This window comes from Corylus avellana, chromosome ca10 (assembly GCF_901000735.1).
Source record: "Corylus avellana chromosome ca10, CavTom2PMs-1.0".
NCBI classification, from domain to species: domain Eukaryota; kingdom Viridiplantae; phylum Streptophyta; class Magnoliopsida; order Fagales; family Betulaceae; genus Corylus; species Corylus avellana.
In genome coordinates, this window is record NC_081550.1 from 5,875,933 (window position 1) to 5,898,908 (window position 22,976).

The 22,976-nt window shown below is 34.4% G+C and overlaps 2 protein-coding genes across 2 annotated transcripts; both read left to right on the top strand.

Annotated features, from left to right (window-relative positions):
- Positions 1-10,764: 10,764 nt before the first annotated feature.
- Positions 10,765-12,222, top strand: LOC132164506 (stress-response A/B barrel domain-containing protein At5g22580; the record flags this gene model as incomplete). The annotated part of the gene is made up of 2 exons (XM_059575027.1): positions 10,765-10,934; positions 11,851-12,222. Coding segments are annotated over 2 exons (369 nt in total), but the record flags the coding sequence as incomplete, so codon positions are not given.
- Positions 12,223-12,440: 218 nt separating this feature from the next.
- LOC132162800 (uncharacterized) lies at positions 12,441-15,529 on the top strand. Its single transcript, XM_059573028.1, has 3 exons — positions 12,441-13,571; positions 13,669-13,710; positions 15,345-15,529. The coding sequence occupies exons 1-3, from the start codon at positions 12,845-12,847 to the stop codon at positions 15,527-15,529; spliced, it is 954 nt and encodes a 317-aa protein (XP_059429011.1). The 5' UTR covers positions 12,441-12,844.
- Positions 15,530-22,976: the final 7,447 nt, after the last annotated feature.

A 22,976-nucleotide genomic window follows, 5' to 3' on the forward strand; every position in this document is an offset into this window, starting at 1 on the left:
TGGGGGGTGACCGATCCACCCCCTGGGGCCCTAGGCGGTAGCCGGAGCGACCCCCAAAGAGCGGTTAAGGGTGGCTAGTTTATGGGTTCGGTCCTAGGGGGTGGCCAATCCACCTCCTGGGGCCCCCAAGGCCGGACCGGTTGGGTGTGGCCGAAGCCACCCCCTAGGGCCCCAAGGGGAGGTTCGGCCACCCCCTAACGCCAAAAATTTAATTTTTGGGGCCATGGGGCCATCCCTAATCGGCCCTTGGGGGTGGTTCCTGCCAACCCCATGGTTCAATTAGGGTGGCCATATTTTTATTATTATTATTTTTTATATTTTATTTTTACAATTTAAAAATAAAATATTATTTTTTTAATTAGTGGGACACGTGTCAGTTTGAAGATCCTTGGATGAGATTTAATGACCAAAATTTCAAAAAAAAATTGATAGGCAAATCCTCAGCTATTGCTGGGGATCCCAATCCCTTATTGCGAGTGGCAATCTACGTAGCATTTATCACACCAGTAACAAAATAATTAAATTTGATTATAATTGATGTGGCAATATAACAACGCACAATGTATAGTATTGCTACATTAGTTTGTAAATCGACGTGGCAGTTACCAAAACGGCCACTCAACAATTACATTTGATTGTGGCTGTCATAACAATGTCACGTAGTATCTATCACGCAGACTCTTGCGTCAATTTGTAAGTTAACATGACACTTACCAAATCAGTAACTAAACAATTAAATTTAATCGTGCTTGATGTGGCAGTGTCAACTAAATGTTTATGTTCTTGTATTGTAAAAGGTGTAGTATTCAAGCATTTTCTTAAGAAAAATGGTGAGTACTCCCTTATTTAGTTATATAGTGAGAGCTGTTTATATATATATATATATATATATATATATAGGATACTTATCTAGTATATGAGATTACTCGAGCAGGCGAATAGGATTTGTAACAAAGGGAGTTGAAAGAAGAGGGGCGGGATTGTTTGGGCTTGAAGTGGGTCTATTAATATTAAAAGAAGTTGATGTGTATATAACTTTTAAAATTACTATTGAATTTGTGATAGATTACTAAACCTAATAGTAATTTTAAAAGTAACGTCAATTTTGGGAAAACATAAACTTTCCTTTTAGCATTACCCAAATTAAAAGATAGATACTATATATAAAGGGTAAAGCATGGATTAAGAAAAAATGGTTAATACTATAAGAGAGATTAATTGTATTTGAAAATACAATTAATCTATATTTTGAGTAAATGGTCGGCCCATCATAAGCTCTTTGGCTCATTTTAGGCTGCCTGCCAATCTATCGTCCTAGCCCACGAGGCTTGAGAGTTGAGATCATAGCCATGCACTATAGTGCTTTATTAATTGATATTGAAATACCCTACTTGAAGAAACACCAAATTAAACCCCAACTCCCACATCCGTCTCATGGGCATTTCCTTTTTCTCATGGGAGAGAGCCTCCGGCTTAAGACCCAAATTCTTCCAAAAGGGCATGCATCAAATTCATCTCAAGCATCCCTAAGACATGCAATTTTTCTTTTGGGTGATAATTCGTGTTTGCATATTAAATTTATATCCAATTGAGACATGGGTATTATATATATATATATAAAAGTTAACATTAATCCGACTTATTTAATTAAAATGGTTAGACTCCTCAACCATAATCTGCTAATTTTGTGTTAAATTCGTGTTGGGTTTACAGGTCATGTAAAAAATTGTCAACACTAAATGTTGGGTGTTGAGTTTAATTAGTCGTGCCAAAGCATAAATGTTGGGAAGAATGTATCCATTCTTTTATGCATACATATTTACAATATATCATCAACCACTCAATTGGTGACACGTACCGCACATCACTTTACACCTTTAGATAAAAGAAGAAAAGAGGAAAAAGAAGAAAAGAGGAAGGAGAAGAGGACTTCTTCTTCTCTTCTTCCTCTTCCCTTAAGACCAAAAAAAGAAAGGAGGGATTCACTCCCTCTCTCCATAAGAAAAAGAGACGTCTCTCTCTCATTACCTCTCTCTAAGAGGCTCTCACTTCTCTCTCTCGTTCTCCCTCTCTCTCTTTTTCTTTATCTCACGCACACACTGGTTCATTAGAACCTAGAGACAAATTTTTCATTGCTTTTCCTACTTCAAAAAAAAAAAAAAAAAAAGGCTAACTTAAGCATAGGAGAGTCTTCGGTTCCGGCTGAAGACCCTTTGACCCTATAGGTCTTTGTCTTGCAAGAACAACATTGTCGTGCAAGTGGCCCCTCACTAAGAAAATAGTTGAGGTAATGAATCCTTGGACCTGAAAACACTCCAACATTAATGAGTATAAAACTATATATGTTATCAAACATATCTAATTAAACAGATCACATCTTTAAACCCAAACCCAAATCTGAGATCAAAATCTTTCGCTAGATGAGTTGCTTCTCATTACCTTGTATTTGGAACCATTTCTAATTGGTTTCTCTTTGAGAAATGCTAGACGTTCTTTTAGTGTTCTCCTAGTCCTAGAAAAAGAATATGATCAAAAAAATACCTAACATTTTCCTTTCTTATTCATATTTTCATTTGGATCACAAATGAGAAAGACTCTCCCTTATAATCAAGTTCCTCATTTGAATAGATATAAATAAATCAAGGCATCTTTTATCATTAGAAAACGACAACGAAGTGTTCATAGTCCTAATAGGTGAATGAATGATGACTGATGAGCATGTTCTTCGATGGCTTAGAAAAAAAAAAAAAAAAAAAAAATTGAAAGGAATTTACTAAAAACTCCCAACGTTAATAATCACCGCACACATGTACTCATATTGTGACAAGTGGATACCAAATCCTTTTTTTTGTTTTGTTTTGGGGCCCTTAAGATACCAAATCTTGTTGGGTCCGCATAATGTGACCTTAATTGGGTTGTCTTATTGGAGCCGCCGGCCGGTGAAGGTGCCACCAGTACCCCACTCGTTTTCTGAGACACGCACGTGCACGTGCAGCCCTGCGCACGATCCCACAGTCCCACAAACTCAGTGAGCCACAAGTTCATCACATGGCCCCCACGATCCCATTATCATACGACTAAAAAAAAAAAAATTCTCTTACCTTGTATTTATGATCTATACGATCATTAAATTTTATCAAACAATTTGTACGTCATTATATATTACATGATATGGTGATTAAATACCTAATTTGAAGTTAATTAGTCATAGCCATGTCTTTGTTATGAGAAAAATTATATGGGGCCCTCGTATGTAATTGGGTAATGATTTTGAGAACGATTTTTTGTTCTTTAACTTTTATTTGTTATGAGAAAAATCATTGCTCAGGTAAAATTTGCTTAACCATATATATCGAAGACCAGTGTAATATTTTTCCAAGAAAGTGAGAGGATGTATATGTTTTCCTTGTTAAATGCTAATTTAAATCAAAGGATCATTAATTAGGAAAAGATTAGATTAGAAATCGTGGATGAGCTTCAAATCTGAAAAGATGGTTTGAAATTTGGAGGACAAAGACAAAAATACTAGTTGTACAACATGTTGTGGATGGCAGTGCTCAGATATTTTTTTCGATCATCGTTTATCTCAAAAGTTTAAATAATTAAAAATTAATAAGTATATTTTAGCACACATTATCACATATACGTGAGCTAAAACTCTATTTTAATAAGTGAGCTCAACACGTAAAATATTTTAATTAAATGAAAAGTAAATTAACAGATTAAAATTTTGTTGGGATTATCTCACATCAGTTGTGGAAGGGGCTGGTTGTCAGTTTATAAGCGTAAAGGAAAGTCTCACCTCTTGAGCTACCTTCTAGGGTTGAGAGACGCCCAAGACTACCCAACACTGGTATCAGAGCCTAAGTTTAACCAACAAGTCTCAGCCCAACAGTTCACAGGAGAAACAAGTTGTTTCTGCTTCGACTCAAGGTCCGATGTGTGAGGGGAAGATTTTTTAGGTTATCCGACATCAATTGTGGAAAGGGTTAGTAGTCACTTTATAAGTGTGAGTGAAAGCTTCATCTCTTGCAACAGATTTGAACTCAAAACCTTTGACACTTGATATAGTACAATAATACCAATTTAAACTACCACTTATCTCAAAAAACTTGAACTTTTAAAAATGAGTCAATTTAATTTATGTATACTTAAACATCTCACTCTCTATCTAATGGTATGAGAATTAATTTCTTTTTGGTAGTTAGATCAAAGACAAGTTAGAGGTTAATTAATCACACTGTGACTGGCTAAATGGAGAGGCAAGTCAAGTGCTTGTCCATTACTCAAGCAAGTCTCTTCACCAAATGGGAGATCTCAAGCTCAATCGTTTAGCTTCGTCAGCTTCCGAGACCTCTAGAAGTGCAAACTGCCGTGCACACCACATTTTCAAGTGGTCCGTTTTTAACCGAATGTTTTAAAGTATTCTCAACTCTTCTCCCATCTTCCCTTCCCTTGAATTTAGTAGTTAATTAGAAACTTCCCTTAATTTGTAACTTTCCCTCTGCCCTTTATTTTTCTATATTTTCAATTAATCTCTCATGATTTATGAAAGCTGTACATTCTCTCTGCACACGTAATGCATTTTTATACTTTATTTTTCTTTTTTAACTAGTTGGTTAAGTATATAATTTCAATTGGCCATTGTTTCCCGTTTTGATAACTTATAGTACTCATAGTGTACTTAAAGTGCTATTATTTTAATTTATTTTGATTTAAATACTATCATTCATCATAATGTGTATATGTCGTGTTTGCAAGTTTTTTTTTTTAAAAAAAAAAAAATCTTAAATATATACGGTATAAAAACTTAAAATTATTTGGGGAAAAAAATAAAGAAAGAAAAAAACTTCTTTAAACTTAAGTTAATAAAATATTTTTAATTATATTCGAACAATATATTGTTGCAAGAAACTCAAGAGAGATTAAATTAACCTCTCTAGCTAGAACACTGGAGTAATTGTAAATGACCTACTTGTGTCCTACTTGTATCCTACTAAGAATGATGTAGCTATTAAAATTATCATTTGATCAATTAAAAGCTTAATGGTGATTTTAATAGACACATCATTCTTAGTAGAACATAAGTAAAACACAAGTAGATCACCTATAATTTCTAAGAATACTGGAAAAATCGTCCTATCTTTTCTGTATCTTCATGTTGCATTTAGCCTAAACATCTTTGGACCACAAACAACTCCAAATAAGGCCAAGCGTCTCTACCTCTGGTGGATTAAGATCAATTCTCCTTTTATAGAGATTTTATTTTGTTGGAAGTAGGGGTGTACAAGTAGTTGCGATTAGCAGTTTGCAACCGCCTAAGGTGGTTATTGGATTTTAATAACCGCAATCACTTCACTTAGGTGGTTAGCGATTATTTTATAACCGACGGTTATTCAAACCAATAACCGACAGTTTTATAACTTCTTCTTTTTTATGGGCTTTTGGGCTTTTTGAGATGTTTTGGGCCTTTTTGTGCCTATTTTTTGGACTTATTTTAAATAGTTTTAGGTTAAAGTGTTCCTAAAAACAATGAGTATGATGAAACCCTATTCCGGTTAAAACAACAAACACCAAAACGACATCGTTTTAATGTTATATATATAAGGGTAGGCGGTTAGAGGTTATTAACCATTTTTTTAACCCCTAAAACTGCTAACCACCCCGCACTAGGCGGTTAGCAGTTTTTTATAACCGCATACCAAAGTGGTTATGCGGTTATACGGTTAGCAGTTGCAGGATACTTATAACTGTCTCGTTTGTACACCCCTAATTGGGAGTATATTATTGCAAACCCTTCGTAAAAACATCTTCACTACTACCCTCGGACTCTCGACCCCAAATCCTCCAAATCTCTTTCCATAAATTAGTCTGGTAAAGAATATTTGAGCATTGGGAATGCTACGTGCAATCTCCTGATCCTAGGTGACTAATATATATATATATATAAAAAGTGATCATTATTTTTCTTATTTAATTTTTAAAAAATAATATCCACTCAGAACTACAAATACACTAGGAGAAACATTTTTCATTTAAGCAGCCTCCCCTTCCCTAATTTTGCATTCTAATTAAATTCTCCGCCAAACATATCACTCATGACACCTAAGTTTTTTTTTTTTTTTTTTTTTTTGTAACAACAGCTAAGTTATTTAGTCTTGATGATAGATTTTTAAAATTTAATGTCATCCATCACATCCAACATAAATCTTTGTTTGTAGGAGTCATCCTTTTTCCAACTGGACTAAAATAAAAAATAAAATAAAATAAGATTTTTATTTTTATTTTTTTAGCTACCTAACCTTGTAGGTTAAAGTGATAGCATTATGATGGCGCAGACTGTCTGCACTCAATTGTCCCAATGAATCTACAGTCTACTTTCGGTCCAAATTGGACTATGGATTGACTATAGTACGACGACTCTTTTCATCCCACGAGGGGATGCTTATTTTGTCGGTAAGGTAATGGGCATAGGGTTAAAATTAGGGAAATGCTACGCTGCAATTATTTTTCCACATTTAACCCATCAAATGCTGATGTGGTAGGCTCCTCTTATTAGTTTATTATTTAAATTTTTAAAATTTTTAAATCAAAATTAAAAGAATAAAAAAACTAAATAAAAAATAAAAAAGAAATTGCAAAGAGTGGCTGGCCACTCCATAGGGGGTGGCCGGCCACCCTAGTTCATGCTACGGGTGGCTTCGGCCAACCCCAAATGCCAAAAAAAAATTAATTTTTTTTTCTGGATTTAGCCCTTGGGGGTGGCCAATCCACCCCCAAGGGCCATGGGGTGGCTTCGGCCACCCCCAACTGTTAGGGCTGTCACTTTTGACACAATTTACGAACTCGACACGAAAAAATAGGTATTGAGTTTAGCCTTATCGGGTTCAGGTCTACTCGGTTACTATTCGGGTCTGGCGGGTACTAACCGGGTCTAACGGGTACCCACCAGACCCGTTTTTTATTTTATTTTATTATTTTTTATTTTTTATTTTTTTTAAAAGAGCATATTTGTAGTGTTTCATAATTCATATCTTTGATTACATGGGATGGATCATGGATCCTTCAAGACTTCAAGTAGACAACGCCGGGCATAATGGTCCATGGGAACCTAATTTGTAATGAATCTAATAATGATATAGTTTTGAGTTTTGTTTCGTTTTTTCTTTATTATTTTGTTTTTGTTAGTTTTTTTTTTTATTATTATTATCTTTTTTTTTATTGCTATGATGGAAATGTCGTGGAAAATCTAATTTGATCCATATTCATTTCATATATACACCATTATATGTGTGTGTGTGTGTGTGTGTGTGTGTGTGAAATTTAATATGAACAGTAAAACAGAGAACAGCTAGATTGGTTATCATAGCAAATGAGTCTCCTTAAAGAGAAACTAAAATTATTATTGCATTACATGGAATTATGGAAATGGACTATCTAATATATGTGTGTGTGTGTGTGAAATTTAATATGAACAGTAAAACATAGAACATCTAAACTGGTCATCATAGCAAAGGAGTCTCCTTAAAGAGAAACTGAAATCATTATTACATTACATAGAACTATGGAAATGGACTATCTAATATTCTAATATGTGTAGAGTTGAAAATTGCTAATTTTGTGAATGTTTTTATTAATAATTGTATTGGTATTCATGTATTATTATTACAAATTAAAAAAAAAAAAAAAAAAAAAAAAAAAAAAAGTTTAGGGTTTTTAGCGGGGCTGTCGGGTCAGGTCAGGTTACCGGTTAAGAGACCGGGTCGAGTCTACCCGATATGACCCATTTATTGTAAACGGGTTAAACGGGTCGTGTCGGGTTATCCGGCTATTTTCGTGTCATAATCATGTTAGACTCGGTTACCTGTTTAGCTAAACAGGTTGTATTTGTGTATAGGCTAATCGTGTAACGGGTACCCGCGGGTCATGTCAGGTACCTGTTTTGCCAACCCTATCAACCGCCATTGAGGGTGGCAGAAGCCACTCCCATGGCCCTTGGGGGTGGTTCGGCCACCCCCAAGGGCTAAATCAAAAAAAAAAAATTAATTAATTAATTAATTTTTTTTAGGCCCTTGGGGGTGGTCGCCAATCTGGGGTGGTCGAAGCCACCCCTTGCAATTTCTTTTTTATTTTTTATTTAGTTTTTAATTCTTTTAATTTTGATTTAAAAATTTACAAAATTTTAATAATAAACTAATAAGAGGGGTTGCCACATCAGCATTTGATGGGCTAAATGTGGGGAAATTATTGCATTCTAGCATTTCCCTTAAAATTAAGGGTCGCAATTAGTGTTTACGTGTTAAAGTTGGGTGCGGACAAGGTTGGAGTCTAAGATTATATAAGTAAATTTCAATTTGATTAATTTAATTAAACGTATTAGATCCTTTAATCCTAATTATTTAATTTTGTGTTGAGTTTATTCTAACTTTATGAATTGTGTCAAAATTTGTCAGTTTTAGTGTTGTGTGTCGGTTTTGGATAGTGTTGAATAAGTATAAAGTAAATATAGTGACGTAGCAAAAAACTAAGGTAACTAATTAAAGAGCAACGTCTTTAATTATGGAAGCGTCTTCTACCCAAAAAGATAAAAACATGCCCGCAGGCTAAAAGAAGGATAAAACTCCGCAGAGTATTTGAGAGAGAATTCTCTGATTTGATAATAATTCAATGAGTTTTTTTTTTTTTTTTTTTTTACATAATGAGCAAACCTATTTATAGAAGATAAATACTTGTAAGGAAAGTAAACCTACTTCTAGTAGAGAAAGTAAATCTAATCCTAGTAGAGAAATTAAATCTAATCCTAGTAACAATAGTAAATCTAACCCTATAAGGAAAGGAAATAAAGTCATAATAAAATAAAATAAAATCCTAATATAAAATTGACAATCAACGGAAATCGTGGCAATCTTTCATTTTGTACTTCCATTGTTTGAGAACAGATAAAATTGTGATCAAGCGGCACTGCTCCAATATTATTTTTGATATTTTTTTATTTTTGTTTTTACCGAAAATAAAGGTAAATATCATCTTACATCATATAGGTTAACCATAACTTGACCAATTTAATTAAATGTATCAAATTCAACTTTAACCCGCTAATTTTGTGTTGTATTAAAAAGAGAAAAATACACTTTATCTCCGAAAGTTTCATCCCATTTACAATTTAGCCTTCAATGTTTAAAAATTGGCAATGTACCTCAACAAAATATCAAAAATTTGTAATGTGACCCTTCCGTTACCTATTTCCATCTAATTTAACTGAAAATTTTGCTTTCTTTTGTCTCTACTTTTCAAAATTGTCCTATATTTTTTTTGACAGAATTTCAAAAATACCCTCAATTAAAAAAAAAAAAAAAAAAAAATCCATTACGGGGTGGCCGAAACCACCCCCATATGGCCAAAGGGGTGGCGAGCCACCCCCAAGTGGCCCAATGGGGATGGCCGAAAGCACTCCCAAGCCACCCTAAATGGCCAATGGGGGTGGCCGAGCCACGCCAATTGTTTTAAAATATAAGGGCAATTAGGTATTTTCAATAATTTTCTTTAGAGAAAGTGAAAATTACTGACGGATTGGTCACATTGCGAATTTTTGATACTTTGTTGGGGTACATTGTCAATTTTTAAACATTAAATATCAAATTACAAATGAGATGAAACTTTGAGGGAATAAAGTATATTTTTCCCTATTAAAAATTATCAACCCTAGTGAAACCACCTGGATGAGCAAAGCTTCATCCCACTCTCCCAGCAACTTGGTAAAATTATTATATGTTTGAAAAAGTGACACAGATCATGATTACCATTTTTATCGGCACACCCAAATAAGCCCTAATTATTTACAAATGACATATTAAGATATACAGCTGCTAAAACATGTATAAACATATTTTAGAGTTTTGACAAGGCATTGGGTTGATTAGTGTTATTTTAAAAGGCCACGACAATAAATCAATTCTCTCATATTAGCTTAAACTTTTAAAATAATTGATAATTTAACGGTTGTTGTGAGAAAATATTGATGAATAACTTTTGATGTACGTAGTTAGGAATGTAAGTGTTACTTGGCCTAAGAATTTTATTTAGACATGCCAATATATATATATATATATAACAACTTCGTATGAATACTTTCAAAATAGTATTCAACAAAGTTGAACTAGAAGTCTTATCTGAAAACGTGCATCATAAGGTATATATAACCCTACAAAATTCTATCATAATCCCACATCGGAAGAGCAGGGAGGGGAGAGTTAAAGATTCCTTAAAGATAAGTAGGGATATGGCATCCATGATTACAGCCCAATAATATATCTTGGAGCACATGGGAAGGACATGGAGAAAAATCCAGCAGAAAGCGTTGGCATTCTGGATTGCAGAGGAGAAAAAAAAAAGGTGATGAAAATGAAAAACAGAGAAAAGTTTCTGTCATGTCATGATAATGTTCATTTGAAGAAAAAAAAATTTGCACCAAGGACCCCATTCATGTGCAAAAGCAAAGGCTAGGACAATTAGGCTGGACAATGGAGCAAAGGAGTTGGGTGAACAAGTGCGTTTATAGCCCCATGAGGTTGTACCTTTTTACAAATATTGTTCTGTAGATACTGTCTGGGAAAGGAGTGGCGGGGCTCTTTGGTTGATTGATTGCTTGCTTGCTGCCAACAAGAGAGGTGAAATGGGGCATGGGGTGTGACAGAGGAGAGATATAGGTAGATAGGGACTGTTGAAGTTGACATGCAAATAATGTTGCATTTGATGTGTATATAAGCTGGACTTTGGTGCCTAACTTTTTGCTCAGGGGTGCAGCAGCTAGTGGCTATGGGGGACTTCAAGCATTTGGTGATTGCAAAGTTCAAGGAAGGTGTTGTGGTTGAGGAGATTTTGAATGGGATGACCAAGTTGGTTTCTGAGATCGATTCTGTCAAGTCCTTTGAATGGTAAATCTTTCTTTTTCTTTCCTTTTCTTTTCTGCATAATACTAAGAAAAATTGGTGAGAAATGACACTGGCAAAGCTGATTAGGAGCGAGTGGAACTCACAAGATACTCCATCCAGGCAATTGCTGACCGAAAAATGACCCGTAACGCTTAAGAAGTACACTGAGTGTACTCTTAAGCACCATGAGTTCTTTTTCCGTGGGCAATTTACCTTGATGAAGTACCTATATCTATATGGGTACCTTTCTTTGGTTACCATTATGCTTCTTTCACCCAAAAAGTCATGAGGAGCTGCAATATACTTGTCAGTGATGGACCCGTTTGTAAATCTCTTTTACACTTCCTTTTTTATTTTTTTAATTCAAAAAAGTCAAAATATTAATAAATATTTTATTTTTGCAAAATTCATGTCACATCACAAAAAAAAAAAAAAAATCCCTCCTAAAATGAGTATAGGTTTGTTTGGATGTGCGTTCGAAAAGTTTAAAATACATTTAACACTCAAAAAGTCTGTTTGATAAAAAAAAAGTTCGTTTGGTATAAAAAATTAAAATCGCTTTTAAGGGTGCAAAAAACCTAAAAGCGTTTTGGCAAAAACTTATAAATGAAACTTTTGCCCAAAAAACGTTTTTTTGACTTAAAAACTCTAAACGAAATTTCAAACAGGCTCTAAGCAAGCAGCACCGATTATTATTATCAAAGAGTGGAAGAAATTGCTAATTCTTCTGCATGCACAGGCTCTTTTCTTTTTTTCTTTTTTTCTTTTTTCCATTTAATCAACAAAGTGCGAACTTAGAAAATAGAAGAAATAATACTTTGAGCCCTTGAGCCTCCAAGCCTATTTTTAGACATTCTATTTGATCACCAAAAAATGTTATGTGATGGTGTGTACTTCTTCTTCTTCTTCTTCTTCACAGGGGGCAGGACATCGAAAGCCAAGAGATGCTTAGACAAGGCTTCACTCATGCATTCTTGATGACATTTCACAAGAAGGAAGACTTCACTGCATTTCTTGGCCATCCCAATCACCTCGAATTCTCTGCAACATTTTCTGCAGCTATTGAGAAAATTGTGCTTCTTGATTTCCCAGCTGTTCTTGCCAAGGCACCAGCTTGATATCTAGAAACAACCTTTTAAACATTAAGAAAAAAAGGCCCCCCAAGTATCTGTGTCGTATTATTGTGTGCATCTTATATATGTGTTAATTTGCTACTACTATTTATGTGACATGTCACAAGTGACCGTGTGCTGTAGCTTGTACTGTGGATTTATGTTACAGTTGTTTTACATTTCCATTAGCAGACAGGTTGCCTGATTGGTGGGATTTGATGCAAAACCTACTTTGCAAATCTGGATTTGGAGAACTCAAAAAAGCTATAAACCTACTTTTTGACTTTGTTTCTTCACTGGATACGGATTCACAACTGGCAAATTGACAACAGTTTAGACAAGTAATTATCTGATAATTTAAGAACGGTTGCTTAGTCAAATCGAGGTCCCATGATAACTTTTTTGTCTGCCACACAATAGTTTCTTCTTCACAGACACTAAAAGCTCGACAATTCTGAGATAAGAAAGGAGAGGAAAGCACAAAAAGAAAAAAACAAGGAAAAATTATATAGATTTCTATGATTGAGAGGGAATGGGGCACAGAGAAAGAGAGAAAGAGGGAAGAAGAGGCCCTAAGGATAGAACTGAGACCCCTAATTTGAATCTCTTTAAAGACCAAAGTGGGAATCCAAATAAAGGGTAAGAAAAAAGAAGGTGTTAAGGGAAAAGGGGAATATCAAAAAGAAAATACATTTTGTCTTTCTGAACATGCTTGGTTTTCTACCTTTATCTATATACCATTTCCTATGATCATCAAACACACCATCCCGGCAGAATTCTTCACCAATTGAAAGATCAATCATGCTGACTGCCAAGAACCTCCATATTCTGAAACCTCTCCTTTTCATTCTCAATTTGTTCTTCACTACTTCCATAGCTCAAGAAAGCTTTTGTGGCAAAATCCGAATCCAAGCACCCTTTTTGAATTCAAGTTCAACTGAATCATCATCTCTATTACACCGCATGATCCAATGCAAATCCCAGAAGCTATACTTCAGAACCTCTCTTGGTCTTTTTCCTGTCTCTGCCATCAATTACACTACAAAATTCCTAACCATCTCTCACCCTCCTTGTTCTTCTTCACTCCACTATGTCTCTCCTTCGCTTCTCTCAGCTGGTTTTCCTTCTCCTCCACTTCCCAACTCACTTCTTCTCTTCAACTGCTCAAACAAAATAATACACCCCATGTCACCCTTCATCAGAAACTGCTCTTTCTTCCATCCATGTGGAGCTTTTTCTTCTCGAGTTCAAAAACAAGAACAGCCAAAACTCCCTCCTTCATGCTTTCTTGTTGATGATCTTGAAAAGGTAAACGTGGGTTTTGATCCAAAACATCTAAATTGCTCACATTACAGCCACATACATAGATCTTTGGCTGATGATCATCACAGCTATGAAGGGTATGAGCTGGGGACAAGGATTTCCTTTGACATTCCTGATCATGTACCAAATCCCTGTGATGAGTGTGAGAAGCCTAATGGCAACTGTGGAGTTGGGTTGAGGTGCATTTGCCACCCAAATGAGTGTAGTAAGCTTCCTGCTCTCTTGCAAGTTAATTCATTTTATTAATTTTTACTGTATCTTCGATATATGATATTAAACAGATCAAAATGGTGATTTTGCAGAAAATAAGGTCATTTCTATGGGCGGATCCGTGGACCCCTTTGGTAACATCCTCTCTTTGCTTGCTTTGGTCCTTGTGATCGTTAATTTTCTCATTGATATATAAGGGAAACAATTCAGAAACAGATGTGAAATGCAAAAGCCTTTTTATCTTTTCCTCTTTTCTTTTCTCATGGTTGTCAAGTCACAGTTTCAAGGTAACTGTAAATACCATCATATCTATCATAGATCTATTCTTATCAAATAATTGTTTCCCCTAAAATAGTAAAATGAATTCATATCTGCATGATCTAATACCAGTGAAAAGCATACAAATTAATGTTTCAATTTGTCGGCTGTTATTTAGATATCACTTCTCTATGGATAACTGATAAAGCCAATCGATGATAGGAAGCTGATCAGCAAGGTGTAAATTTTAGGAAAATATTCAACACCAGATGAATGAGAGGAACAAATTGAGAGGTATAATTGCAGGGCAGTCAATTTTTAATTAAACGGGTCGAGTTAGGGTTACCTATATACCCTTATATCCATGTTTCGACACAACATGCAAATTAGAATTGTCATCCCTAAATATAAGGGGAAAATGGGTTTTGCTGATGTCTAGAATCAGAAGTAAATGTGACAAGTGACCTGTTGTGACTATGGCAATTGGCAGATCTACAAGAAGCATCAATATATCGAGGATATCACACAATTTACAGCACTAAAATTACCTAACTGGAACAACAAATTCAATCTAGATAAAAGTCCAACATTTATAATCAAACAGCATTCACACTGGCATTTTGCTAATTTCAATCACCCCTTAAAACAAAGAATCTTTGATGCACAAACTGCCAAGAAGGTAGATAAGAACACAAGTAGCACAGACCAGATGGATACATTGGATCTCTGGAGAGATAGAGATGGGTGCTTTGGGAGAAGCCTCAAGCTAAGCAGAAGTATTCCATGAGCCACTCCAGAAGTGATTGTCCTTTTTTTCTTTTTTTCTTTTTTTTAATCTGAAGTGATTGTCCTTGAAGAATAGGAAAAACTAGTTCAAGAATCCAATGCGTCCTCCTTGAAAGTTGTGTTTACATCTAGCCAGCCTATAAACGCCAAGAAGCAGAACAGCAAAGCTCATCCATCTTTCCTCTCAAGCGACAGTAGCATCCTGTTGCTTAACTTGCCTTTCCTTTGTGATCCAGTGACAGATCAATAGAACAATCGTTGAAATCAGAACAAGATGTACAGGGGCCATAAAACTTAAAAACAAAATCCATCTTAAACCAAATGATTAATTTTTTTTTTTTTTTATAAGTTTAAGATTTTGAAATAAGTGGTGATTTAATATATATTGGATTACAATTAATGTGTTTTACAGTAGTGTATATATATGGTGCACATTAATTCAAACTTAATAAACTGAGAAAAGACAATTCAAATTATCAAACTGTAAATACTCTTACAAAAACAATTCAAATCAACCAACAAATTCAAAATTAAATGCAGTGTGCAGTCTGAGTAGATTAGACAGGCTAGAACTCAATATTAGGTAGCTAAACTGTTGAGAATAGATGAAAATTCTTCATTTCTTTTTTTAAAATTATCACTTCTTTTAAAAGTTTAATTATTTAATTTATATTTTAACACTTCTTATCTGATTTTTATTTTAATATTGACCTTGCTATTCAAGCTTTTGCCATCGCGTCCCTCTTGTTGTCCAAACTTGTTGATCCTTTAATACACCCCCGCAACCTGACGGGCGAAGAGACCATGAGTTTGTCAAGCAGAAAACACAAACGAGCGGCAATGTGGCTCTTCATAAAGCCAATTGATCCACAGTGGAGAGATGACGCACTTGAATATCCTTGTTATTGACCTTCTTATGAATGAAGTGAAAATCAACTTCAATATACTTGGTACGAGCATGAAACATTGAGTTTGAAGCCGATGCAAGGCAATAGCACCAACATTGTCACACCATAATATGGAATGAGAATGTAGGGGAATACGCAGCTCATGCAGTAGCATTCGAATCCAAAACACGTCAGCAATGACAAGTGCCATGAGTCCATAACCAATACTCAACCTCAGTGCTGGAAAGGAAATAATGGTTTTGTTTCTTAGCTGACTAACAAACTAGAGAATGTTATCGTCGGGATTTCCAGCCCAATCGGAGTCATAAAACCCGTGTAAAGAAAGATTGGTACTCTTGCTATAATGTAGGCCACAATCAATGGAGCCTTTCAAATAATGCAGCCCACATTTTGCTCTCGTCCAGTGTGTTGTTGTGGGACTCTACATATGTTGAAAAAGCTGGTTGATGGAGTAGGCAATGTCAGGTGGAGGAGTTAGAGTGACATATTGCAAACCACCAACTACATGACAATAGTCAGAGGGATTGTCCAACTGGTCACCACCAAATTTAGACAACTTTAGAGCTAGAAATACAAGGAGCATGGCAAGGCTTGGCTTTAGACATGTCACATATGCACTCTGTCAAGGAGATCAATATAACATACTTTTTTTCTAAGAAAAATAACATACTTAGATTGAAGAAGATATATACATGCTTGAAGAAGTTCTGTAAGCTTGGATACCCAGGAAAAATCCCAAAAGACCTAAATCCTTCATTGCAAAATCATACATCATTGGCAATGACTATAATGTCATCAACATAAACAAGGAGAAAAACATGAGTGCCATTGAACTATAATAAGTAAACAAAGTTGCTTAATTTTGCATCAAACAACTTTATACACTTAAAAGAAAAAAACATAATGATATTTTGAGAAGAATAAACAATTCCTATAGGATGCCTATGAGTAAACCAAATATGAGAGTTTCAAAGTCTTCGAATCCTATCAAATTACTAATCATTCTCAAATGCGAGTTTAGTCATATTCTTAAAAATTCAAATTCCTAAGCATCACATTCTTGAAAATATAAATGTTGGAGAAGTGTTATATATTTCGCAAACCAAACGCCAAGTTGGTGTCAAAACTTCAATATCTATTTAATCATTTAGCAACTACTCGATCAAACAAACAACATGAATGACTCATCACATAGCTCAGAAAAAACATAGAATGCCAAAATTGATATACATGCAAATCATATTAGGAAAAAAAAAAAAAATAGAGTACTTATAAAGGACAAGGGCAAGGAGGTTAAATAATTACCATGATACTTTCCCTTGAAGCAAGACGTTATTGATTTTGCTCAGTTAAAAATAAAAAAATAAAAAAATAAAAAGGAAAAAGGAAGAGAGAGATTGTATTGTGGCATTGGATTCTATATGAGTCATGACAGACAAAAAGGTGTGTATTTTTTTTTTTTTCTCCAATTATGGTTGGATTCGTACGAAAGAAAAGAAAAGGCACGAGAGCGACCCAAGGATCGGTTGGGGTGTTTGATTAAGGACATATTTGAAATTGTGTTGGATATTTTAAGTCAAATAAAATGTTTTTTTTTTTTTTTTTTTTGTAAAAGTTTTATTTTTAAGTTTTTGTTAAAAGTGTCCCTAAAGAGTAATTCAATTGACTGTGAACCACGTCTTATGAAGCGGAGGTCACTAGTTCAAATCTCTCATCCCCTTCCCTTGTGTAAACATGTAAAAAAAAAAAAAAAAAAATTGCTAAAAGTACGTTTTGATCATTTTTAGAGTAAAAAATAAAAAATTGAAAAAATACTTTTGAAATTTTTTACAAACAGCTTTTGTTTAACACAGCTAGGTATTAAAAGTACTTTTTAAGTTCTTTAACGCAATCTCAAACAGACCCTAAGGCATATGCCAGTTTTGGACCTCTTTTGGTATGCATGGACCTGTTATGTTCAAAGACAAAGTATGGGCCAAGCCTTGCAATTGTTGTCTCTGTCTGGCCCAGTTTAATGTCCTATCACCTATGTAGTGCCTATTCCTCTCTCCCTCTCTCTCAAGTTAACGAGATTTTAGCAACGACTTTTGAGTTTGTTACTTATTAGTGCTTACCTGCGACGACTTTCGAGAGTCGTTGCTAATAAGTGATTTTTAGCAATGTTTTTTGGATTGCCGCTAATTTCAGGAAAAATAACTTATGTACAGCTTGTTTGGAATTACGTTTGAGAAATAGAATTTTTAAGTCAAAAATAACTTTTGAAAAAAAGTTTCATTTTTAAGTTTTTGTCAAAAGTGCATTTTTGTCATTTTTAAGCTTTTTGGGCCCTTAAAAACGCTTTTAATTTTTTTATTAAACGAATATTTTTTTTTTCAAACAGACTTTTTAAATGTTAAAATCATTTTTAGGCTCTTCAAACACATTCCAAACATGCCCATAAGCATTGTTGCTTATATGTCATAGTGGGATTTTTTTTTTTTTTTGCGCACAGGCTATAATAAAAATGCTATTAGTGACAACGTTGCTGATAACTGATTATTAACAACTAGCTAATTGTTGCTTTAGCAATGAAATAAAGTTTTCATCCATAATTAAGCAATGACCTAAAGTCGTAAGTGATAATTAGTTGTAATAACCGTTAGTTACGTATGTCTATCATTTCAAAGGAATAGTCAATTTGGAGCTTACTTAAAATCAATTATAAAGCTCATGTTCACCTAGCAAGTAAGTAATGTGAGATTTAGAACCTATGAGCACTCTTTTAAACCACACATTCTCTATGTGGGTAATACTTAACATAAAGTGGGTGGTTTAGAAAAAAGTCACAAGTGTTAACTCTTTCATTGCTTGGTTACTAGATGAAACTAAGTTTTATAATTGATTAATTTGATTTTAGGGAAACTCCAAATTAATTAGTTCTTTTGGGGTAGTAGTGCAAATGTGACTGGCATTTTTTCCTGGTTCGCTATATTAGTTATTAGCAATGACAATATATCATTGCTAATGATAAGTCATTATCATGACCATAAAAATCGTCATTGATGACTTATCATCTCGTTTTGAGTTCTAAAGTTGTTAGTGACGACTCATTAGCGACAACTTTTTGACTTAAATAATGTTAAATACTCAACTTTCATCTCACTTTCATATAACTGGGCTAATATGGCAGTGCTTATCAGCCTTTTAAATTTTTTCTTCTTTCAATAAAAGTTAATCCAATAACTTGTGAGCACAACAACATCAACTCAATGGTATAGAAGTGAGATAAGAGTATTTTCTCTTTCTTATAAAAAAACTGAAATTAAAATTAAAGATTAAATACTTTTTTGCCTCCTAAGGTTTAAACACTTTATTTTTTTTTCTTCTTTAGGGTTTCATTTTTATCACAAGAGGTACCTATGATTTTCATTTGATTGGTGCTAACGTGGCGTTCCGTTAAGTTTTGAATGAAATTTTAACGAAAGTACTATCTCTGTTTTTATGAAAATCACATATACCTCTTGTGATAAAAATGAAATCTAAAAGATGAAAAAATAAAATGTTTAAATCCTAAGGAGTAAAAAAAAAAATTATTATCCCTAAAATTAAATACTTCAAGCAAACCGGGCGTTTTATTACCTAGTCATAATGGCTAAAATGCGCTTAATTAATTTCCACCCTTTTTGGTTTGGTTTGGTTTCCTTTATAATTTGTACTTTTTTTGGTTTTCCTTTGCCGTACAGCTTAATTAATATTGTAATCATTAATAGCGACAGTTACTTACCAAAGTGGTGACATCCGCTTAAATTTAAAAAGAAAAAAACAAAGTCAAAACTCATTCACGAAGAGAACAAGGGAAAAAAAGGCAAATTACGTTTGAACACAAATTTTCTTCGAATCAACTTTCAACCAACTTTAATTAGTGGTAAGTGATATTTAATATTTTTAAGTTTTTAAAAAATTAATGTTTTGATTCTTAAATTAGTGAAATAACAACAAATGATTATTAAAATATTAAAGAAAATATGTGAAAGATGACACTTGTCACTTATTAGAGTAGGTCGAAGAAAATTTTCTCCGAACCAGTTTCAAGGAAATTTCTGTCCAATTACATTTCATTGTCTCAAATTAATATCCTTGTTGCAATATCTTTGTTTTCAAGTTAACACCTAATTTGGAAAATTGTATAAAACACTTGTGGCGTAACATACTACTATGCTTTCAAATTTGACATTCTCTACTCTATTTCATAATTGGTGGCCCCCTCTATAACTCGAACCCAAAACGTAGAGCTTATTTTAGATCCCAAATAACACAAATGATAAGACTTATAAAGGAATAATGTCCAAAAGCTTATATACACATAATTAAGATTGCACTTAAATCATATTGTTGAGTGATCTTAGGCGTCTCTTAACCCCAAAAGTTGGCTCAAGAAGTGAAGTTTTTCGTCACACATCGGGCCATGAATCAAAGCAGAACAACTCGTTTCTCCCGTGGACTATTGGACCGAAATTTGTTGATTAAACATGAGCTGTGATACTACTATTGAATGGCCTTAGGCCTCTCTTAACCCCAAAAATTAGATCAAGATGTGAGACTTTTTTTCACACTTATAAACTAATCACCAACTCCTTCTACAACTAATGTCAAATAACCCAAACACATATAAAACACTTAAAATCGTATCACATACGGTCGTTTTGATTTATGAAGGGCTGTTTTTGAGTTATGTAGATGGCAAATTAGGGTAGGTGATCCGTTGTGGCTTGAAATGAAATCAAATTATAGCTTTGGAAATACGATATGCCCCGGAGAAGGGTAGAGAAAGAAAGCTCATTGATGGCAGCATTTGTAAAGCATCGACCCCTTTTTTTTTTTTTTTGGTCTTTGTCAACCATTCAAGCTTATTAATTCCTCCAAGAGTTGGTGGAACTTCCACCCGTTAGGAAAATTCAAGTTCAATCATGAGCTTATCATCTGCAAGAAGATTTAAAATAGCTGCTGCTTCCGATGATCAACTTTGGTGGCCATTTAGATAACATATAATTATATAAACCATCAAGAAATTGGGATTGGTAGGTAAAGGAGCACACAGCACAGTAGTTGACAAGATTGATGATCGGACTACCCTTTTAGTTTTAATTCATTGCTAAAAATGCTTTCAAACTATAAAGCTTGCACACAGAATTTCCCAGAGGGGATGTTTCAACGGCAGCCTTTTTAGGTTTTACCTTTTATAGCTGGCTCACGCGCTAATTACTCCCATAAATTAGGCAACTTCACTATAAAAGGATTCGGATGTTCAATGATTTTTTTATTATTTTCTTTACTTATTTTTTTTCAAAATATTATTTTATTGCCAACACCCAACACCCAAAATCCAATATACCTCAATATCAACAGCCAACCAATATAAATGGAGTAAACAAGAAGGATTTTTCATGCTACCCAATGGTTAAAACAGTCAAATGATTCAAGTTTTTGCATAAACAAAGTAAACCGGAGAGAGGAGAAGAAACGGAAGCCTCTATGAAACGGTGAACCATTTTTTGTTCGGATTGCTAGCAATTCGGAAAGAAAATGTAAGTCTTTATGAAATTTACTTACTGAAGAAATTTATGGGCCTAACCTATTTCATAAAATTGGTTTTATAGAAGAGAATTATCCATTGTTTATAAACATGACTAAGGTCTTGTTAACATGTAATGTGAGATTATTTCTAAACACCCTCATTTACGTGCAGGTGGCTAGTATTTTTTCTAGTCTTTGTCACATGATAAGTAGTGTGAGCCACATTCATTCTGTGGTAGGTTCTAATATCAATTTGTGGGCTTAACTTATCTCATAAAACTGGCTTTATAGGAAAGGGTTGTCTATTCCTTATAAACATGTTCAAGGTTTTGTTCACAGACAATATGAGATTATTCCTCAACACTTACCTCAACAATTGAACGGACTGCTTAAAATTTACTCGAATTGCTAGCAATTCTTACATTAAACATGTGAAAATCTATAAAGAATAATAATAATAATAATAATAATAATAAAGAAAGGGAAGTTGTGAAAGCCAGGGTCTAGGGGAGGTAGTACTGGTCCTAGCAAAACTAGAGTGTGGTGGCCCTGAATTCAAAGATGTAGGCCGTGATGTACAATCAATTTGACCGCTGGTGCTCATAATGCTCATGATAAAATCTTTGAAAACTTATGCTCAAAAATCAAAGTAGTCCAAACAATAATTCCCAACCCAACAAATCCTAGTATGATATGATTAGTATCCCACCATCTATGGGACTCTTCCAACCTTTTCACTCACTCTTCCTCCCCTAATGCCATGATTAAGACAAGACTGCCCATGAAACTGTTCTTCTTATGATGTTGTTGCCTGCCGCTGCAATTATAATTGTCCCTTCTAAGGTAATAATGTTTGTTTGTGTATAACCAGATCTTTTAGCACGCATGCCTACTAATTAAACAACTCCCAAATAAAGTTTATGAGACCGGAGAAGAAATGTTATTCAGCATTTTCAAATGTTCGTTTCGTTTGTCTACGAGGGACTACATTAATCTTCCATCTGATCATTATTCTCACCATCTCACTTTTGTCAGCAACTATGTTCTAATATTTCACACTTAGCCATGATCTTCTAGACCTTTTTGAGAAGTACTTCTTCTAGGTTATTAACATGAAGACAAATGTAAAGGGCTAAGGACATTGTTTGGTGGGGAGTGGAGGTCACCATCCTTAGCAAGGTGTGTTGGGGCGATTACAAGCACACTCATTGGTTTTTTCTTTCAGGATGGTGCTGGTTTTATGACAAAGGGGGGACCATGAACATCCATCCAGCATTCAAGTGTTTGAAGCATTTTTAGATGAACTGCTCCCGGGACAACAATCGCACGGTCCTCAAGTATTAATCAGACGGTATCCCGCCTTCTGGCATCGTCTTGTCGAACAAGTACGCATTGTGTCACATTCGAGCATCTACTCCAACAACGCATTGACACATTTGAATGTGTTGTCAATGTCGATTACATCGCCAACCAAACTCATTGCAATCTTTGCTTCTTTTCCATGACTCCTAAACCCCTTTGAGATGCATTTTTTTTTTCCTTATTAACATATAAGTACAATTTTTAAATTATGGGTCGAGATAACAATCCAACATGACGTGTATCTAATGTAAGTTAACCGACTAAATGGTTTGGACATTTATCTTCTTTTTATTAGACATGATGTAACCTGATGGCCACGTGTGCACTCAATATTGTTAAAAAATTCAACTGAGGAGAATGGAATGAGTAATTTAATAACGGTGCGAACCTAAAAGAGTGATTTGATAACTTTTAAACCTTAGAAAGCGATTTGATAAAAAGTGAAACCGGATTGTTAGAACATTTTTTTCAAATATATAAAGACACCTTTTTATTTCTCCTTTTTTTTTTTTTTTTTTTCAATTGAATAAAGA